Here is a 23,371-nt window from a genome sequence, read left to right on the forward strand (position 1 = left end):
CTTCTAGTTACAATTATGCATGGTAAAGCAGCTAAGTGAAGCTTTTCTTCTTGTATCTATTGTAATTAGCCATGTCATTTGATTATCATTTTTTTAAAAAGTCTATGTTGTTGTCCTAAAAGATGGGGCTGAGTAATTGATACATTCTCTGAATTCATGTAGTCACAGTAGCTCAGCTGGGGGTGTTTCCAAAGAGCCTGCAATAAAAACTTAAATTGTTATTCAGGCCATGATGGCTAATGTTACACAAATTGTCATACAAATAACTCAGGCAATGAATCTGACACATGACAATCTGGAACAGGGCACAATAAGGATACATAAAATCAAGGTGTTTCTTAGTCCCTTGAGGAATAGCAAAGGTTTATGGTCCAGAGAGCTAAGCACATCTTAGGGATTTGGGAGAGCTGAACTCTAGCTCTGTTTTCAGCCCTTACTCCCTTTGTGACAATTTCCTTGCCAATACGAGACACAAAGAATGCATTGCTAATTCTTTAGTAATGAAAACTTTATCACAGTAGCCCCTAGCATACTGCCCTTCTGGATTCAAGGTGAGCTCCTTTGATTTCTTTCCTTTTCTTTAAACAAACCAGAAGTATTTATCTTTATTCTCGAATCTTACCTTTTTTATGCCTTCTGAGTGGGTCCATTCATTCGCTATTTTTAATACTCATGTCATTCATAATTGCTACTTTTTGTTTTATTATGTCTGAGCTACATGCAACAGATATTCAGTTTGCCAAAGCAGGAACATTGACCCCAGCAATAGTTCAACTAACTGCTTGAGTTCATCCTTACAAACTCTATATACAGTCCCTTTCCAAATTGCTTTGCTTCCTACTTAGCTTTAACTATGGGATTGCAGATGATATTTCACTAGACAGAATGATTTATTGAAATAAATGAGGGTAAATGATTAGCATGCTTTTATAGCTGGAAAGGATCTTGTAGCTCATTTTGCAACTGACAAATAGCCTCAGACATACTCGGTTACCTGTCATGTTATAGCAGAAACTGAAATCCAAGTCCCTAAAGTCCAGTCTGTTATAATGCTATTGCTCCACATGTTCAGGGTTTGCCCATGTGGATGACTGTTGTCTCCATATCGTTGTACGTGGCACACTCCAGGATAATAACATGGGAGGCTAGCTCGCATGACATGGGCTAACATCACAGCTCCACCCCTTTTAGATATGGGACTTTGAGCGAGTTATTTCATCTCTCTGTTCTTTGGGTTCCTCATCAGCAAATCAGGACAATAATAATGCCTTCATCATAAACTAAAATGAAAATTAAGCAAGATAGTATGTATACGTTTTACAGACCCATTTGATAAATAGCAGCTAAATATTAAAGTCACATGGGTAAGACTAATATGGCCAAATTGTACTTATTACTTACATTTACACACACACAGAGCTCATAATTTAGTAGCAGTCACTAATTATATTGTTTGTTGTGTTGAACTGCTATAGTTTCCTTATTTCTTTTCTGCTGTTCTATGGTTTCATCTTAGAAATAAAATTTCCTCATATTACTTCCCTTCTCTCTCTCTGTCCTTCTCTCTCTCAGAGAAATACTATATGACAAAAATAGTAGGTAGTATAATTTCAAAACTTTGAAGATGAAAAATTCAATGGGAAAATGATAGTGGTTATCATAATTTCAATTAGATCGTGAATATCCAATTTGTTTCAAGTTGTTTGATACTGATCTGGAGGAAATACAGATCTTTTTAATTATGACAATATAGGAAATCATATGAATTGAAGTAGAATAAATTATCTCCATATAACTTTAAAATTGGAATGAAAATAAGTTTTAACATTGATTTAGCTAGAAGTATTATCAAGAGAAAAGCTATAATATCTTTAGAAAGTCAATGACAGGTATCAATTTAAAATACCAAATACCATAACTACTAATGCTTTTTGTAATATATTGAAAGAAACCTAAGTTAGGCAATAATATTGATGATGAATATTATGATTATAACAGCTAATACTAAATAAATGCTTGTTATATTGTAGGCATTGCCCCAAAAACTTTACATTTATTATTCCAACTGATAATTTAATGTGAAACAAATAATCAATTTCGCCCCAACTGCTCAACTCTCTAGATCTCAGAAGATATCCAGTCCTGTCTACAGGATGCAACATAAAATTGTCACCTCATTGGATTGGAGGTGCTGTCCTGGATACAGTGGACCGAAATGTCAACTAAGAGGTACACTCTAATATTAATAATCACAATTCTGAACAATAAGAAACTGATTCTATTGAAGAAAAGAATAGCATTTCCCCTTTTGAACCAAGGTAAATTAACATGCAGCCAAATTCCTAGGACTGTTATACTTTCTAAGCTTTCTAACTTGGTAGCTTTTTTAACACTCTGAAGTCTCATAAGCTATTCTTTAATTTCTCCCCCCATTTTTATGTTGGATTTGTATGATGAGCAAACAGAAATCTGATGAAAGATCTTACTTATTCTTAACAACAAGCTATAGAGGCATGCCTTATTAAAATATCAGGAATGCTAATTTTCAATTTTTAAATAAAGTGTTATTAGAAGCGACTCAATATAAAAACAAGACCACCCTCTAATTTTGTTCCAGTTCAGTTATTTCAAATAATGTGCATATGAATGAAATTTAGTATTAAAGGACATACAAATTATGCCATGAATAATTCTCTCTTTTTCAAAATTCTAATGGAACTATTTTTTTTTTCAACTGAGGTTTTAAGGACTTTCTGGTGGCAAGGCTGATCAAACACATGGTAACCCGCTGTGGCCTAATATCCATGTGACTATTATTTTGCTTTTGGCTTTAAACAGGTTTCCTTTGAAAAATAAGATATGGCATCAGCATACATATTTTAAATGAATGAATATTACAAGAAAGGCCATTAGCAGTGGTGGGGAATTCAATCAACAGTGTAAGAGACTGTGATTAAAAATTAATATAAGTGTGGAGAAACCATTATGACTCACATTAAGAAAAAGAAAATTATAATACAAAAGCTCCGGGAATCCTGCATTTTAGTTAGGGATATTATTTATGGTTTTACTAGCCTATACAATGAGAATCTGCAGGCAAATTTCACCATAATGCTATTTGTTCTGGGTCTGGCCTGAATTTCAAAGATGTTATAAAAATTCAATTTATTTTCAGACTATAGAATGAATATGTACTACATTTATAACCAGGTAAAATAAACTTTTAAATAAAATATAATCTATGCTGAAAATATTTGGAAATAAGGAATTTAGCATATTTTAAAAAGACCCAAATATGGCCCTGATTTCTGATTTCCATGAAGTACACAAACATACTCACAGTGGTAAAACGTATTTGTGTCTAGAGTTGGTGAACTGTTAAAAGTTCTGGATAATATTTAGAATTCTGTTTCTGAAATCTGTATTTCTCTTCTTCTACAAAGAAGGATATCATGAGATTATTAATTCCTTCATTATTTCTTGATGATTCAAGTGTTTGTTTGCAGAGCACATTTCTAGAAATTTAGGATATTATTACACATCCTATTAGTAGACACGTGGCAGGGAAAAAGTCTACAGATGAAATAATGTCATGGACTCTAGTTGATGAGAGTGTTATTGCTCTGTGCTTCAACCTTTTATACTTAGGAATCAATTCTTTATCACTATGGTGGACTACATACATGTAGGAAGAAAAAATACCAGAACATCACTGTAAATATAGACAGAAGAGACAAAGACTAGCTGACAGTTTCAAATATAGACTGTGTCCTGCCACTCTCATTTTTCAAAGTGTGATCTGAAATAGTTATGAATTCAAGTAGTTTAGGGATTGTCTAATGACACCTTATATCCTAATTAGAAGCAACCTGTGGATAGGTTTTATACTAGATTTACAAATCATTGTGCTAATTTCCAGTGGCAAAAATGTCCCAGAACAGTTCTGGTTACGACCTTCTGTCATAATAGTGTAATTGGAACCACTCATAATTCAGGTATCTGCTGATTAAACTGTTATTGAAAGGCCTCTTTTCTATGGAAATCTACAGTGGGAATAATGTTCCAATGGCAGATATGCATATTGTGTCATATTTTCATACAACCAATTCTAATATAGCTTTGATTCCAAAAGAGCCTCCTGTTGCTGTCTACTATACTTTGACCATTCTACTTTTCACTTTTAGTGCAGTTGTATTTTCAATGGCTGAATTTTCTATTAGTGCAATAGATGCACTGGTTGTATTAGGAACTACTGTGTCCCTTTGTCCCTTGAACCTTCATTATATCTCTCCTGGGGGGATATTTGCACATTTTCGCTAATAGCTAACCAAATTGCAGTAGGAAGATCTTCTAAATATGCAGGAAGTATCACCAGTTCAGGAATAAATTGGAGCTCTTGGCAATTGTACTCTTTTTTACTTCTTCTCCTCCACTTTTGTACCCTTCTTTCCATTTCTTTCTTTTATACCCTTTTTTCTATTTCTTTGGGGGTGTGGATCCATCTCGAAGCTGTTAGAAAGAGATGTGGTGACTCAGAATACATGGCGATTCTCTCTTTATTCCACAATATGCTAATCTGCTACACATGTACTTTAGCGGCAACTCAGATAATCAAAATACTGGTAGCCACAGTTCTAGATTGCCTTATGAAAATATTCATCATATTATCAAAAGGAAACCAATTTTTAAAAATCTAGATGAACAGAACTTTATTGGGGGAAAAAGGGAGCATTAAGTCCAACATCAAAGTAATAGTTCTGATATGTTTTACATTTGTTATGTCATTTTCTCATTTCAAATATATATGTGTTTGTACATAATGAGGAGTGAGTCATCAAAGACAGTTGCACAAGGGTTTTGCCTTTAGAAAGGACCTAATTTTGTGATATGGTATTCAAGATACTTTTCAAAAAGTCAGCAGTAACATACACTTAAACCTGTTTTATAAAATTTGCAATAATGCTCTTTTCCAGTAGATGTCTCTAAAATATTCTGAAGTGGAACAAGGAAAGTATGACTTGCTTTAATGACACAAAGGGCAATGATTTAAATACAAATAGTGTTAGATTACAGAGGATGAAGAAAACTTGTTTGCAAATCTGTTTTTAAAAATCCAGTGGCTTTAATCATCAGATCCTTTATAGGAAAAAGGTATCTTATAACATTCTGTTTTGTACTGCAGATACTATGAATGCTGACAAAATGTGAGCATGTACAAGTGCTGAAATAAACTGGCCCCTACCATATGTTATGAATATATAAAAAATGTTTGGTTTTACAAATGCTGTGAAATCATGCAATAAATTATATAAGAGCTACTGTAACCAATATTTGAATATGGGGCTTCTCCGGCAGGAGTTTTTTAAAATGCATTCCCTGTAGTTTTGCATATCTAGTTCTTCCCAGCAGTAGCAAATGCTTTCTTCTTTGAGAAAGAACATTACCTCCTCTAAGCATCTTTCACAATAAAATTATGATGCATTTAGTGAAGAACACTGTGTACTATAAGTGGTTGTTGCACCAAACTGCCTACTTCAATTTACCTAGTAAATCTCAGTAAAGCTTAATATGTGCACCGAACATTCACCACGCAAGTATTCACTTGATATTGAGGGATCAGCTGGAAATCTGTCTCCTCAAGCCACACAGGAAGGTTTTCTGGTTCTGAGTGAGAGAGAGCAAACATCCTCATTACTGAGTTGCCATTAATGACATCCTCCATATGGCTCAAAGGCCTGGAAGGAAAACAAAAAAAAACTTGCAAATAAAACCCATCTAATTAAAAAAAAAAAAGCATCTAATAAGGAAGCTGTTGCTCCTACTGTAGACACTTGCTGACCTTGCTTCTCTAAGTCCTTGATCCGTCAAAGTCAGGGCTTCCATTGCAAGGGGAAAAAAAGAGAGTAACTGTGCTGGGAGAAAAGCAAAAAGGAATCCACCTTAAAAAATATATTGCATTTTAAAAAAATCTGAAGTGCACAAACATCTTTAAAAATTTAGTTGACTGAAATAAATGTCCTTCTGTCCCTGTACCTATCGCTTAGAAGGGAACAATAAAAGAAACTTAGAAATCTGTCCTGTATGGAACAAAGCAAAGGTCTGTGCTCAAGTGAAAGACAGATTGCTTGGAAAACCTAGAATCTGTGGCAGTCCTTGTGGTAGAGAATACATTTGGGGAGACAGAAAGATCGCTAAATGGAAAAACAAAAGAGCATCAATCAACGAGGCTCTTTATCACAGGAGAGTAACTGACTCCACTGTCAGAGATCCTATCAGCTCTTTGCTGTGGCTGGTTAAATCCTGTGTAATAAATTGGGATGAATGCAAGTATTGAACTCCAGTCAACAAACAGAGGTAGGGAAAGATAACATAAACTATTGAATTGGTAAAACAGGCATTTCAGGTTTTCAACAGCCTTGGCAGGGACTCCATCCAATGAATTCCAGAGCAAAGAGATTCATGTGACAATTGGATCTCAAGGATCTTTGTGTGATGCTTAATAGTTGTTTCTTTTATTCAGGAGTACAGTTTTCTCACTTAGATCCTGAAAAAAAAAATAAATTTAACAATACTGCTAAAAGCAAATGGGAAGCTTTATGAACATGCATGTGCACACATACAATTACATTAATTTTTGGCATTTAATACTAAAAAATATATTCACATTTTCTTTCAAAGTAGTGATCTTGAAACTATAAAATATGAAAAAAGCTTAATTTTTCTCATTTTATATATATTATTTTCATATGCTGAGGACTGAATCATCAAATTTTAGTGTGGAGGAAAACTAGGTTTTCACTTGATACTTCTATGTATGTTTATTTTTTATCTTTTTCAATTGCTTGATTTTTATCTTTCTGACAGCTTTCCAATTTACTCTGTCCTCTCCTTCTTCTCACTGATTTTAAAGTTTATTCTTATGTTTTTGGTTACTATTTTCAATCTATTGATTATCTCCCGCATATCACTGTCTATTCCCTTTTTTAATGTAATAGCATTTTTCAAGATCACATGAATGATATATATCTCAAATTCTTTTGACTCTCAGGTCAATAGAAAATTAAACTTTGATGCTCTTCATTTGCTTCCTTTCTATTCTTAACACTTTACCTCTCACCTAGGTAAATTTTTACTTCTTGAGCATTCAGGATCTTTCCTAGACTGGGTAGCACAGACGGAACTATACCATGATGACATGCTCCTACTGAAGTCTCAAATAGGATCCTAGAAGAGTTAAAATCCCCCCACACATCCTCGTGTGTGTGTGTGTGTGTGTGTGTGTGTGAGAGAGAGAGAGAGAGAGAGAGAGCCCCTGCCCTTGTTTCCCCAGTCTTTGAAGGATGTTAAGTAAAACATTGTTATAATCTTCATATTAAATATGCAGCATGTAATACTTTGTAAGAAGTAAAATTAAGAGACCTGATTAAAATTCCATTATAAAATGCAACTTAAAATAACATGTCACTATTTATAATAAAGCTTTACCAAAGTATTTTGAACCCCTGGAAATAAATCCTGTGTAAAATGCTGTTGTGATTTGTATTGAGGTCTCTCCACTTCAGGATCGTGAGCACCCAAACCAATCTGCCTCTTGATTATGGTGATTGGTGGGAAGGGGCAGCAGTCACAGTCAATATTGTGTATAAATCAAAAATTAAGAATGCATTACTTTTTATTTTCTTAAATTAAAGCATTGTCTATAATACAGTCTAAAACTACAGACCAAGTAATATACATCATACCAAAAATCACTCATATCATTCTAATAATTTCTAAGGAATTTATTGATTTCTACAAATTATATTGGTGTCGTCTTTCTTTTGCCATGGATGATACCAGCTAAATGATGTCCTTGTCAGAGAGGTAATTTAATATAGGGAACTCTCTCAACCTCCTTTAATGACTTACCCATCAGATTTAGAGTCACTGGGTGACACGAGGTCTCAATAAGTTTGTAATTTCTATTAACATCAGTTAAATTATCCTCCTGCTGAATTATCTATTGGGCTTTCCTGAATAAAAAGTGATTGCATTCAATTTTTATCAGCACTTAAATACTGTGTGTATTTTTGAATGTTTACTATCTTTATTATTAACTAAATCATGAAAATTCTTATATAAATATCATATTTAATTAGTTTATAGAGCTTTGTAAACGTCATTAGGCCAAATTCATCTGGCAGCATAAATCAAGGAATATTTATTGCATTTTTTTAGTTTTGTCATATAAATTTTATTTTCAAACAATTTATAAGAAAATCTTTTTCTTATATAATTGGACTTTTACTAATTTTTGTTTCAAATAGTATATATACCTCTATATATGTCAATTAATACATATTCATTTAAAATAGAATATGTAAGTTTCAAATGTATATTTATAGAATACATGAAATTTTTATATCTATACTATCTTTGATCAGTTTTTTAACTATCTCCAGTTTAATAAGGGGAATTTTCTTTTCTTATAAAGCTGAAAAAGGATTGGCATTTCTGTTAGAGTGTCATCTCTGAAAATCAGTTATTTTTTTAAAAAGTCTATTTTCCAAATGTTAAATTTCACAATTTATATAAAAGTGAATTCATAGGGCTTGATATAATTTACAAAATGCCTTTTTAGCTGTAACATCACAGGCTATCTTTAAAGTCCAAATATTCTTCCAATTTTTATTATTTTAATTTTTAGCATGTGCTCTTTCTTTCCATCTCTCTTTCCATCTTTCTCTCTCCCTCTCGTCTACTTTTATTGTCTCTTCTTTATTTGATATATAGCAGTAAATATGAAATTCATCTAGAAAAGATTTCAAGTGTTTACTCGATAACACATTATACTTTCAGTCAGAAATATTTGAATACAGTAGCTTATAGTGCCAAAATTTTTAAAAAACAGAAGTCTATCTAAAACTTTGCCTGGAACTCCTGGTTTACTTTTTCACTATTATTGCACTGGCTTCACCTATCTAAAAAATTAAATTTTCACATACACAAATTTTGTGGAAAATTCCTTTCTCAAGTGTTCATATGTATTACTACATTACTAATGTAGTATTAAAGATGTTTTCCCTTCTAATTTACTGAGATTTAAAAAAAACTGCTTTAAAATTCTTGATTTTTACATTTTAGGAAAATTACAAAAATACTTGCATATGAAAGAGTTCAAGTTTCATTAATAATGCTTTTAAATTTTATTAAGTTGACTTTTAAGTTTTCTAAGAAGTTGTCTTACAAAAAGCAGTATCATAAAACTCATTTGCAATGATATTCCTAGATCAGAATTATTATATTAGGTTAGTTCTATAATATTTTTCTTTTCTAAAATGCTCTATTATTTTTAAATGCTCTTATTATTTAAAAAAATTAAAATTCTGATTTTATCTAAATATTTTATTATTTTATGGGCGCTTTATTAACATTATCTGATAAAGTATTTTTTAAGTTTTTTACTTCAATTGATTTCATTGAACATTTTTATTATTAGGGATACTTATTTCATGAGACTAATTTCATAACATTTTAAAATATTTTGTTCTTCATGATTCATGGTTGCAAATGATCTTTAACGTAATGGGTAAATGCCATTAGGATGAAAAATGAGTAAAATAATTTTATTTCTATATTATACAAATTTGTAGGATTGTTTGAATCCAACATTCACCTAGCAAGAAATAATAATCTACCAATATTGAAAATCAAATTGATTTTCATTCCAGAAATGTAACTTATTTATTTTATATTGAACTTATTTTTTATAATTATTTGGTATTATTTAGATGTTGTACATATTAAAAGATGTTCCAGACTGAGTTTGGCACAGTATCATTACCTAATTTAGGACTAGGTTCCTAAGTGATACAATTTTTGTTTTATTCTCAGATTCAAAAAATTCATACTCAAGATACTTGAAACAAAGGCTTTTAAAATTTGGTTAAACTTTTGTTTCTTTTTCAGTGTCTTCAATAATTTACTATAAACTTCTGGACCATAATTATCAAATAACTATGCATTTAGAACAATTAGCACATACTAATAAGTAAAATAAATTGAGCATCAAACGATTTGGAAGTTCTAGCAAATACATAAATCATAAGCAATGATAAACTGTTCATTCTACTAAAACACTGACTGTTTCACAAAATCTATGCACTGCCTGACATCAGCCCAACAAAATGCTAATTATGAAAAATAGTTTTCAGGTGTTGCCACAGTAGGAATTCCATTCATCACATATCCTACAAAATACATCCTTTATCATGTATCCATGATTAACTTGTAATTAGTTAATATTATAATTTGTATAACTCAGCTTGTCAGTTATTGGACTTCAGCATTATATATTTGCCAACAGTTGTGGCTTTATTATATTTCAATATTTTAAAAATTGGCCGACCACATTGCTACATACTGGCAAAACACAATCATGGAGTTGGGGAATGTGCAATGTTGCTAGATGGGAGTAAGGAGCAACAGTCTGGCTTTTGAGTGGAAAGTGATTTTATTTCTGAGACATTCTAAAATTGTCATTGGGCTGTAGATTTGATTGCTGTGAAGGCAGCACAAACACTCTTCATATGCTTCCATGCTTAACAGTGCCTCTTTAGGGATCTTGTGTTATAACAATAGAAAGAATGGCAATATCTACATGAGGAAATCAGGAAGCTGTGAAAGGCACCTTCCACCCCCATCCCACTTCACTTACTCTTTAAGGAATGGTACGAGACTCAAGGTTTTCATTAAATCATGTCTTCAACACACACCTTTGTTATTAACAGGAATGCTATTTAAAAGTCTATGAAGATCGATTTCTGGATTGCAATTTTAGTATTAATATATCTAGTACTTTCTGCATTATAACAATGAATTTACCTCTTAGAAATAGAAAGCTTAGCAATTTGTTCTAAATTAGTGTTCCTAACCAGGGCCATACATAGAAATCACCTGTAGAGGTTTTTGTTTTTGTTTTTGTTTTAAATACGCACCTGCCCCATTCCTCAAAATAGATCTACTGAATGAGAATCTCAGGTGAGGGAGTGGAAAGAACATGGACACTTAATGTTTCAAAGTATACAGGAACTTCTGATTTCCACCCATGAGGAAAAAAAAAACAGTATTCTAAAGGGATGTAAAGAAATATGTGTTATAATAAAAGTTAATGATAGAAAAGGAAATTCGAATAGTAATCTTGTTTGTATTCAGCAAAACAATATTATCTTTGCTTTCACTATAATTATGCTTCCCCTCCTAACAAAGTATCCACAGCCTACTGAGTTATGGTACTACCTTCAAATGCACCAGCTCTTTTTGTTCCTATGATCTAGCCAAAAAGGTAAGCAGCAAATAAATGAAAAGATCATTGTTCATCCTGTTAAATTCACCTGTTCTTACTGCTATAAATACTTTTAAGTTAGTATCCTTAACATTCGTATTTAAATTAATAGGTCTAAGGTGGGGCTCTAGAAGTTCTACCGCCAAAAGTTTCCAGGTGATGCTCATACTGCTGATTAAGGGACCCCAGTCTGAGAACCATTGCTTTACTCTCTTAGTTATATTCTTGGACGGATTTACATTTAAGCTGCCAGAATAAAATGCCTTATTACACCGCTTAAGGAGGAATCGTGATAAAAACTTACGCAATGATTAAATGGTTGTATCTGTATGAATTAATTTAAACTTACACTATAATAACCTTATCGCTAGGTCTTAGAAGAAGATTTACACTTTTCCCCACCCACTCCATCCCCTAAATAATTACACTATTCCCCAAGCTGCAGATTGCCTTTGTCCATCAGATAAGTCAACAATTACACAGGAGTTTATAGAATACAGCGGAGGAAACGAAAATCAAAAAGAAACAGCATCAAAACAAAAATCTTGGACATGAATGGAAATTCATTAATTTAGCTCAATGCCCTGAAGAAAAACAATGCAAAATTCAATCTAACAATAGAGAGTCACCCAAATTAATGCCAAATATACTTCCTGTGGAGTAGAGAAGCTTAAGTATTATAGTCAAAGCCACATATGGCTTAGGGAGCATAATTAACATGTGCCAGAGATGCAGAGTTTCATTGGTTCATAAATTCACATGGGAAGAAGCACAGCTAGACACAAAACACTTGTTTCCTCATGTCTTTCATGCAGACTTTAATGGCTAAATTTGTTTGTCAGAAGTCTGTAAATTAAAGCCATATTATTTGATGTTCTCAATATTTTATTTTATTTTATTTTAATTATTTATTGACTGAATGGCAGAGTCCTGCTCCATCCCCCAGCTGGAGTGCAGTGGTGCCATCTCGGCTCACTGCAACCGCCGCCTCCCGGGTTCAATCGATTCTCCTGCCTCAGCCTCCCAAGTAGCTGGAATTACAGGCACCCGAGCCACCACATCTGACTAATTTTTGTATTTTTAGTAAAGATGAGCTTTCACTATGTTGGCCAGGCTGGTCTTGAGCTCCGACCTCAAGTGATCCGCCTGCCTCGGCCTCCCAAAGTGCTGGGATTACAGGTGTGAGCCGCTGCACCTGGCCTGTACTCAATATTTTAAATAGATCATTTCTCTAAGTTGTTTTCCCCAGTGAAAAACTATATTGCCATTTAAAATATTATTTGATTCATGGGAAATATTACTTGCCATTTAAAATATTACTTGATTCATGTTAAATTCTTCAATAGAGTAGATTTATTTTACAAGAATTTCTATTTAATGAAATTTCACTGACTTTACCAGTTGATTTGCTCGAAATGTGCCTGCAATAGTTTACTTTTATTTTTAGTCCAGTTTGAGACTATCAAAATCTGGAAACAATCCATTTAAGTGGCACTATTAATGAAATAGCTATTTTTATTTTTGTAAGGAACCTGTAGCTCTCCCTTTTTTCCAAGTAGACACCAGTTGGGAATTGCCTTGTTAAACAATCAGCCTTTGTGGCAGTCTACTTATAAGACTGCTATAGCTTTTAACACAGAGGATTTAAAAATCCCCTCAATTATGCAGGCAGTTTACGTCTGCTAGTTTACACAGCTCCTCCAAACTACCATCCATTTTCACGGAAAGGAGGCCTGAATAATTTTATTTTTTATCCAAGCAGAATTAGAGTGCTGCATTTCCCACTCCAATGTGGTGTCGCATTGCCCTATGGTTGGGGGCGGAGCAGCTTACTCTGCAATCATCCCTGACCATCATGCTTCAGTACACGGGAAAATGAATGTCAGCCACATTATTGTTCAGGACTGGAAAAAATGAGGCTGTCCCAGAGCTTAACTGTCTCTCTTCTCTTTCTGCTTCCTTCTAGCCCAGGAAGAGCAACATTTGATACACAGCAACCAGGCTGAAAGTCATACAGCTGTTGGCAGAGGAGTAGCTGAGCAGCAGCAGTGGCAAGGCTGTGGTGACCCAGGTCATAGATTGTAATTACTATAATCTCTAACCCAATTATTGTCAATGCTATTTATTACAACTTCCAAGCAAGAAATCTCTGAGTTGTCAAATGATTGATGGTGACACGTTAGCATACTTCTCAGTCCTTTTCTACTGGTGCTGGATGTTGGGAGAAATTGTGGATAAGCTATAATAGGTACTGAAAAGATCATGTATAATTATAGAAGCTTTGTGTGCAAACACAGAAGGAATAAAAATGCTGTGATACTAGGTTGTAAGGAAACCACAGGTTTCCAAAGTAAGACCAAACTTTTGATCTCCAAAGAGTGCCATTATGGAAGACCCTTGACATGGAAGGAACAACTTATTCTTTTAAGGAATCTAAGAAGGCTCTTTTCCATTCACTGATAAGAGATCGTTTAATGGGTACTGATCCCTAAGAAACGGGATTATGACTAAGAATCAACAAGAACCTCCTGCTGATCCAAAGTTGGCATGTCACATATTTTTCCATCTTTCTAATCAGTTTTGCCATTTCTTTTAGGCTAAACTTTAGCTCTTACAAACATAAGGTTGGTTGCTGCTAAAAACATCTATTCACTGTGTTTGGCATGGATCTAGTCATACAAAACAAGCCACTCAATTAAGAAATGTGACTTAAAGGGCTGTCTTTAAGAATGCAGCTGAATATCCCCTAACAATGGTGTTATAGTTTTTTAAGGGATTGAAATTCAGTATCTTTATAAAAGACCATAATATTCTTGAATTACTGCAATACATGTGTAAAGGGATAGACAGTATTATTGCTATATAAAGTGATTCAAACTAAATTATAAGTCTCTTTATCTTTGATTAACAAATACCTCAGTAAACAATAAAATTCTCAGAACATAGCTACAACTACATACATAGATATAGCTGCATATTTTTAATGCTGAGGTATTGAATTTGGAAGCAGAAGATGAGCCACCAGCTCTGTGACTGAGAGCAAGTTATTTTGGTTTTCTGCCCCTTTGTTTCTTTTTGAGAGTGTAACAGTAACTCTTTGAAATAATTTTTTTAAAACACTGAAAATTCTGGGAAAAGTTAAAACATTTTAGAAATCTAAGCTATTATACTACTCTTTACAAATTTCTACACTTAGTCTTAACATTCAAGTTGCCATTTGCTAAATGAATATAGTCTTGTATTTTCAAATGTATTCATGCAAATATAGTTTATTTGAATTACCTTCAAACCTATCATGAAATTTAAGTGATTTTTAAATATATATATATATATATTTAATTTTTAATTAAAAATTTAAGTGGTTTTAGGCCGGGCACAGTGGCTCATGCCTATAATCCCAGCAATTTGGGAAGCCGAGGCGGGTGGATCATGAGGTCAGAAGATCGAAAACATCCTGGCCTTTATGGTGAAATCCCATCTCTACTAAAATAAAAAAAACATTAGTCTAGCGTGGTGGTGTGTGCCTGTAATCCTAGCTACTTGGGAGGCTGAGGCAGGAGAATCGCTTGAACCCGGGAGGCAGAGGTTGCAGTAAGCCAAGATCATGCCACTGCACTGCAGCCTGGTGACAGAGCAAGACTGTCTCAAAAATAAAAAATAAAAAATTAAGTGTTTTTCAATATATATATTTAACTTTCAATTTTTGTGGGTACATAGTAGGTGTATATATTGTTTTGATACAGGTACACAATGTGTGATAATCACATAATGGAGAATGAGGTATCCATCCCCTCAAGCATTTATCCTTTCAGTTACAAACAATCCAGTTATATTCTCTTAGTTATTTTAAAATGTACAATTAAATTATTGTTGACTATAGTCACCACATTGTGCTATTAAATAGTAGATCTTATTCATTCTTTCTTTTGCTATTCTTTTTTATTATTTATTTATTTATGTTTTTTAGAGACAGGGTCTGCACCCAGGCAGGAGTGCAGTGGAGTGATCACGCATCACTGCAGCCTCCATCTCCAGAGCTCAACCAATCCTCCTGCCTCAGGTGCCCAAGCAGCTGGGAATACGGGCACGTGCCACCACGCCTGGTTAATTTTTTTTTTTTTTTTTGTAGAGATGAGGTTTAGCCGTGTTGCCCAGGCTAGTCTTGAATCTCTGGGCCAAAGCAGTCCACCTGCCTCAGCCTCCCAAAGTGCTGGGACTACAGCCGTGAGCCACTGTGCCCCAGCCTCTAACAATTTTTTTATACCCAAATAAAAAACAAATTTTTATTTACATATTTTTAAATATATATATATATATTTAATTTTTAATTAAAAATTTAAGTGGTTTTAGGCTGGGCACGGTGGCCCACGCCTGTAATCCCAACACTTTGGGAGGCCAAGGCGGGTGGATCACAAGGTCAGGAGATCAAGAACATCCTGGCCAACATGGCGAAACCCTGTCTCTACTCAAATAAAAAAAATTAGCCACGCGTTGTAGCATGCACCTGTAGTCCCAGCTACTCGGAAGGCTGAGGCAGGGGAATTGCTTGAACCTGGGAGGTGAACCATCCCCACCTCACTCCAATCAGCCATTATCCTTCCCATCCTCTGATAACCATCCTTGTACTCTCTATCTCCTTGACTTCAATTGTTTGGATGTTTAGATCCCACAAATATATGAGAACACGCAATGTCTGTCTTTCTGTTCCTGGCTTATTTCCCTTAGCATAATGATCTCCAGTTCCATCTATGTTGTTGCTTTGTTTTTTATGGCTGAATAATACTCCATTGTGTATATATGCCACATTTTCTTTATCCATTCATCTGTTGGTCATGTATGTTTTTTCCATATCTTGGCTATTGTGAATAGTGCTGGCAATATACATGGGAGTGCAGATACTTCTTGGATATACTGATTTCCTTTCTTTTGTGTGTTATACCTAGAAGTGGGATTGCTAGATCATATGGTAGCTCTGTTTTTAGTTTTTGAGGAACCTCCAAACTGTTCTCCATAGTGGTTGTACTAACTTAACATTCCTACCAACAGGGTATGGGGGTTCCCTTTTCTCCATATCCTTGCCAGCATTTGTTATTTCTTGTCTTTTGGATATAAGCCATTTTAACTGAGGTGAGATGATATCGCATAGTAGTTTTGGTGTGAGTTTCTCTGATGATCAGTTATGTTAAGCACCTTTTTATATGCCTGTTTGCCATTTATATGTCTTCTTTTGAAAAATGTCTATTCAAATCTTTTGCCTTGTTTCGATTGGATTATCAGATGTTTTCCTATAGGCTTGTTTGACCTTCTTATATATTTTGATTATTAGTTCCTTGTCAGATGGGTGGTTTGCAAAGATTTTTCTCTCCTTCCGTGGGTTGTGTCTTGACTTTGTTGGTTGTTTCTTTTGCTGTGCAGAAGCTTTTTAACTTGATGTGATCCCATCTGTCCATTTTTGCTTTGAGTGTCTGTGGTTGTGGGGTATTACTCAAGAAATTTTTGCCCAGACCAATGTCCTAGAGACTTTCTCCAATGTTTTCTTGTAGTGGTTTCATGTTTTGAGGTCTTAGACTTAAAGAGCTAATCCTTTTTTATTTGATTTTTGTGCATAGTAAGAGATAGAAGTCTAGAGTCATTATTCTGCATGTGGACATCCAATTTCCCCAGCACCATTTATTAAAGAGACTGTCTTTTCCCTGGTGTATGATCTTTGCAACTTTGTTGAAAATGAGCTCACTGTAGATACGTGGATTTGTTTCTGGGTTCTCTATTCTATTCCACTGGTCTATTTGTCTATTTTTATGCCAGTACCATGCTGTTTTGGTGACTATAGCTCTGTGTTGTAATTTGAAGTCAGGTAGTATGATTCCTCCAGTTGTTCCTTCAGTTGTTCTTTTTGCTTAGGTAAGCTTTGGTTATTCTGGGTCTTTTGTTGTTCCATATAAATTTTAGGATTTTTTTTTGTATTTCTGTGAAGAATGTCATTAGTGTTTTGATAGGGATTGCATTGAATCTGTAGGTTGCTTTGGATAGTATGGACATTTTAACAATATTTATTCTTCCAATCCATGAACATGGCATATCTTCAATTTCTTTCATTAGTGTTTTATAGTTTTCATTATAGTGACCTTCCACTTCTTTGGTTAATGGAATTCTTATGTATTTAACTTTGTGTGTGGCTATTGTAAATGAGATTACTTTTTTTCTTTCTCAGATTACTCACTGCTGGCATATAAAAATGCTACTGAATTTCGTATGTTGGTTTTGTATCCTGAAATTTTACTGAATTCATTTATCCATTCTAATAGTTTTTTGGTGGAGTCTTCAGGTTTTTCCAAATATAAGGTCATATCATCTGCAGACAAGGATAATTCGACCCCTTCCTTTCTAATTTGAATGCCCTTTATTTCTTTATCTTGTCTGATAGCTCTAGCTAGAGCTTCTAGTGCTTTGTTGAAAAATAGTGGTGAAAGTGAGCATCTTTGTTGTGCTCCAGATCATAGAAGAAAGGGTTTTAGTTTTTCTCCATTCAGTATGATACCAACTATGGGTCAAAATATACTTTTTAATGGTCTCAATTTTCTCTTTATGCAGAAGTGATGCAAAAAATGACTGACCAGGTGAACTACCAGGCAATGACACTGACTCTTCTGCAGAAGAAGATTGACAATATTTCTTTGACTGTGAATGATGTAAGGAACACTTACTCCTCCCTAGAAGGAAAAGTCAGTGAAGATAAAAGCAGAGAATTTCAATCTCTTCTAAAAGGTAAAAATAAAATAAAATAAAATATTCATTCAGTAACACAGAAAGCAAATGATTCATTTTTCTTTTGTTACATCACTTTGGGATCTTTGCTTTAGTTTGGGTGGTATGGAAACCTAAGAAAGATATTTTTTGAATGAGATATAAATTCACTAAAATTCTGAAATAATTTGAAATATCTACATTTTATTATATATACTGAAGTCTTTGAATATTCCATTTGGCTGATAAACATGATGTCTCTAACTATAGCCTAACATATTCGTTTTTAGTTAAAGTGAGTCATATTAATTTACTTCCATTGTGTTATCTACTTCAAGAATAAAGACGCAGGGGATCAAGACAGCTAGTTGCATGGTTGTCTCAATACTATTTTTTTTTTTTTTTTTTTTTTGAGACGGAGTCTCGCTCTGTCGCCCAGGCTGGAGTGCAGTGGCGCAATCTCGGCTCACTGCAAGCTCCGCCTCCCAGGTTCACGCCATTCTCCTGCCTCAGCCTCTCTGAGTAGCTGGGACTACAGGCGCCCGCCACCATGCCCAGCTAATTTTTTTGTATTTTTAGTAGAGAAGGGGTTTCACCGTGGTCTCGATCTCCTGACCTTGTGATCTGCCTGCCTCGGCCTCCCAAAGGGCTGGGATTACAAGCGTGAGCCACCGCGACCGTCCGTCTCAATACTATTGATGGAGACATTGAGGATAAATCTGAAGTGCATTATTATCCCCAAAATTTTCTAGGTTATGGTGTAAAATCTATTAAATATAACCTAAAACATTCCAGCTATTATTAATATTAAAGAATAATAATTTATATATGTGAATAGCCTTTGCCTGAATTTTGTGCTCTTCAAACAGTGGGCTTAAAAGCAGGCTATGTTTCTTTCTGGAGGCTCTACAGGATAATCCATTTCCTGCTAATCCAAGATATTGGCAGAATTCATTTTCTTGCAGTTGTAGGACTGAGGTCCCTGTTTTCTTGATGTCTGTAAACTGAGCCCCATTCCCAGCTTCTAGAAGCCACTGCATTTCTTGACTCATCATCCTCCATATTTAAAGCTGGCTACATTGTGTTGAGTTCTCCCTGCTTCTTTCTGACCATGTAACTCCACTGGACCTATCTGGATAATCAGAAAAATCTCTCTATCTCAAGGTGCTTAACTTTAATCACATTTTCCAAGTCCCTTTTGCCATGTAAGGTACATATTCATGGATACAGGGAATTAGCATATGGACACCTTGGGGGAAAGGGGTGTGTATTATTCTGCCTACCACAGAGATTTATGTATAGTGAGTAATTGTTATGATAGTGTTATACACAGGATACAATGGGACTACTTGAGAATTGCAACAAATCCAATCTAAGGGGACCAGGGAAAGCGTCTAGAAAGAGAAACCATCTCAACTGATGTTAACCATGCAAAAGCGTTTCGCGTAGGGCAAGGATGTTCTAGGCATGCAGTTAGTTTGATTCCTGGGAGCGTCCCAATTGGGTTTATTGTATGAAACTTGTCTGTTTGCAAGTTTCAGGATTACTGGTTTTATTCCTTTTGCTTTATTAATTAAAAAACTCAGTGTACAACCCAATTTTTATCATTCACAAGTTATCTTTTTTCTATTGATTTAAAAAAGATAAATAGGTGGATATTTAATATATCATCTACCAGTATGGATGCTTACATAGCTCAACAACGATTACATTTTTTAATCATATAAATAATTGCTGCTACTCAGCCACTAAAAGAAAGACCCTGTCCTACATATCTGGTATGGCCCAACTTTACCAATGCTAAGCATGAGAAGGAAATATTTTTCCCCCCTGACATGACAGCATGAGAAAGAAGTCAAATAGAAACAGTATGTAATTGACTGTAACCACCTGAATGAGATTTGTTTAGCAAGATTTGGTTCTCACGACCTAAGAGAATTAGCCTGTCAACTGTTTTTTTTTTTGACCTACCAGCCTACTACAAAGATTCTGGCACTGACACAGGAGAAAAATCACACACTCACAGCAACAGCATTAATAATGAAACTCCCTCCACAATAGGAGGAATTAATTGTGTACTGAGCACAGTCATTAATTATAAGAACCAGAGGGATTGTAGTTAATGAATATTCTCACAGGAAACAAAAACTAAACCCACCTCTAAGGTGCTGTGCTTGCCTAGCGAAACCACAGCTTCCTCCCTAGTTTACTTTACATCCAAGGTGAAAAACACTGCTTAATCTGCCAGTAGCCACAGAAACTGTTGAAAATCAGATGTCTCAACTCCGTAAGAGGAGGTGGATACCTTAAGAGATACCTAAATGTTATTAAAAAGCCATACATTCACAATTACAGAAGGCGCATGCCAAGGTATCTGATATCAAATATATCTGGTAAGTCACCAAATGTAATATGATTTTAAGAAAGTGGAAGCATATCAGTCACAGGAAACAGAAACAAATAGAATTAAAATGATGTACCCAGTCAAATATTAACATAAAGCACTTTGACATGTTCTTGGGAAATCAGATTCTTGTACAGATGCTTGTTTAGTAACAAATTGTAGAAATGTTATCTGAAAAGCTTCTTATCCTAAAACACATTTTTAAGCTAATAATATGTTTAATATCTTTTCAGACATTGTTGTGATTTTGCACTTTCTTCAAAGTATTTTTCCATAAAAGTGTTAAAGCATAACAGCTAAAGTAATTTATATTATTCATTTTCATTGTTTTTTCTCCTAATTATGTTGATCAAGATTTTGTACTGAGTTTTATCTATCTGCAGGGTTTTTGCTTATTGTTTTTCTTATTATGACTTTTAGGCATGTAGTTTTTTGTTTGCTGAAGTTAAACATTTATTGTCATTGTCCACAACTAATAAATTCAATAAAGCTTAAATTTTATTATACCTTTTCAATCTTGAAAAACTGTAAGATTATAAATTTAAACAAGGTCTAATCTGAACCTTAAATATTTTATTATATTTCATCAAGTTTTTGATGTCATGAGAATTAGAGTCATTTTTAACTAGTGGGAAACGACTAAATGTTCTTATAGAAAGAGTAATATTAATATTACCATTGAACAGTACCTTACACTCAATGATACTTACATATTCTTTTTTGTAAGACCAGAAATCTAATTTTCTAAATTTTACTTACTCTGTATAGCATATAGAATGTGCTTCATGAGTATTTATTGAATAAATGGGTGACTGGTTAAATGCTAAGCAAAATGTAGAAGATAAAAATATTTTAAAGCCTTTCTGGTGTGATTATCCACGTTATTTGATACAAAAGCTAGGACTATTTCTGTATAATTTATCTTAATTGTGGCTAGTTAGTCTTTTCTAATTCATTTAGCCTTTCCTTAGTACTTTAAGGCTGTGTGTCATACTGATTACTATTCTATATTTCATGTTTTGTTTTCTTTTTTTCCATTACATACAAATTGATCTTTGGACTTTTAAACTTACTTTAGTTTCCACTAAGTTTATAAAAAGTAACATAAAATATCTTTCCCGTTTTATTTTCATCTGGCAACATTGATCTTTAGGGTGCAGGATTTCCAGAGAAATGTTTATCCATCTAAATTTTCATATTTACAGCTTTGTTTTTGTACAAAATTATCAATATCAAGATGCTCAAACAATACCTCATTCTATTTTTAATAATCACTCTTTCACATATTTTTATGTAAGTCCCTCATCTATGTTAAGTACTTTTTAAAACTTACTTACAAAATAGAGACATGTAGAGCCTATTTTTTTTAATCCCAGGATGATCTTTCTTTAACAGACTACATAGTAGCTATAACTGATGGCAATATCCTATTATACAGACTTTCCTGTCTAAAATGCTTTGCATTGTGTTGGGTGTATTTTACATTATAGTCATTGATTATTGTGTTAGTCCATTTTCATATTGCTATAAAAAAAAAACCTGAAACGGTAATTTATATAGAAAAAGAGGTTTAATGGACTCACAGTTCCACATGGCTGGGGAGGCCTCACAATCAAGGCAGAAGGTGAAGAAGGAGCAAAGCCATGTCTTACATGGTGGCAGGCAAGAGAGCATGTGCAGGGAAACTGCCCTTTATAAAACCATCAGATCTTGTGAGACTTATTCACTGTCATGAGAACAGCATGGGAAAAACCCCTCCTCATGATTCAATTTATCTCCCACTGAGTCTCTCCCACAACGCATGGGTATTATGGAAGCTACAATTCAAGATGAGATTTGGGTCAGGACAATGCCAAACCATATTATTTCACCCCTGGCCCCTTCCAAATCCCATGTTCTCACATTTCAAAACCAATCATGCCTTCCCAACAGTCCCCCAAAGTCTTCATTCATTTCAGCATTAACTCAAAAGTCCACAGTCCGAAATCTCATCTGAGACAAGGCAAGTCCCTTCTGTCTATGAACCTGTAAAATCAAAAGCAAATTAGTTACTTCCTAGATATAATGCAGGCACAGGCATTGGGTAAACACACCCATTCCAAATGGGAGACATTGGCCAAAACGGAGGGGCTACAGGCCTCACCCAAGTCCGAAATCCAGTGGAGCAGTCAAATCTTAAAGCTCCGAAATGTTCTCCTTTGACTCCATATCTCACATCCAGGTCACACTGATACAAGAGGTGGGTCCCCATGGTGGTGGGAAGCTCCATCTCTGTGGCTTTGCAGGGTACAGCCTCTCTCCCAGCTGCTTCCATGGGCTGATTTTGAAGGTCTGTGGCTTTTTCTCATGCACAGTTCAAGCTGTCAGTGAATCTACCATTCTGGCGTCTGCAGGACAGTAGCCCTCTTCTCACAGCTCCACTAGGCAGTGCCCAAGTGGAGACTCTGTGTGGGGGGTCCCACCCCACATTTCCCTTCTGCACTACCCTAGCAGAGGTTCTCTATGAAGGCTCTGCCCCTGCCTGGACATCCATGTGTTTTCATACATCCTCTGAAATCTAGGTGGAGTTTCCCAAACCTCAATTCTTGACTTCTCTGTACCTGCAAGCCCAACACCACATGTAAGCCACCAGGGCTTGGGGCTTGCACCCTCTGAAACAATGGCCTGAACTATACATTGGTCCCTTTTAGCCATGGCTGGGACACAGAGCAGCAAGTCTTGAAACAGCACAAAGCAGCAAGTCCCCCATGAAACTATTTTTTCCTCCTAGGCTTCCCAGCTTGTGATGGGAGGCACTGCTGGGAAGACCTCTCACATGCTCTGGAGGCATTTTCTCCATTGTCTTGGCAATTAACATTTGGCTTCTTATTACTTGTGCAAATTTCTGCCACCAGCTTGAA

At 34.8% G+C, this 23,371-nt stretch overlaps 1 protein-coding gene across 2 annotated transcripts in view; it reads left to right on the plus strand.

Moving 5' to 3' along the window:
- MMRN1 (multimerin 1) overlaps positions 1-23,371 on the plus strand; it is a 67,610-nt gene that overhangs the window by 23,296 nt on the left and 20,943 nt on the right. For both annotated transcript variants that reach the window (XM_003257538.2, XM_004089019.2), the window contains 3 exons: positions 2,123-2,229; positions 13,290-13,394; positions 17,915-18,088. In XM_003257538.2, the coding sequence (XP_003257586.2) occupies positions 2,123-2,229; positions 13,290-13,394; positions 17,915-18,088 (386 nt within the window). The remainder of the gene's footprint in view (positions 1-2,122; positions 2,230-13,289; positions 13,395-17,914; positions 18,089-23,371) is intronic.

Source organism: Nomascus leucogenys, chromosome 9, assembly GCF_006542625.1.
Source record: "Nomascus leucogenys isolate Asia chromosome 9, Asia_NLE_v1, whole genome shotgun sequence".
Classification (NCBI taxonomy): Eukaryota; Metazoa; Chordata; class Mammalia; order Primates; family Hylobatidae; genus Nomascus; species Nomascus leucogenys.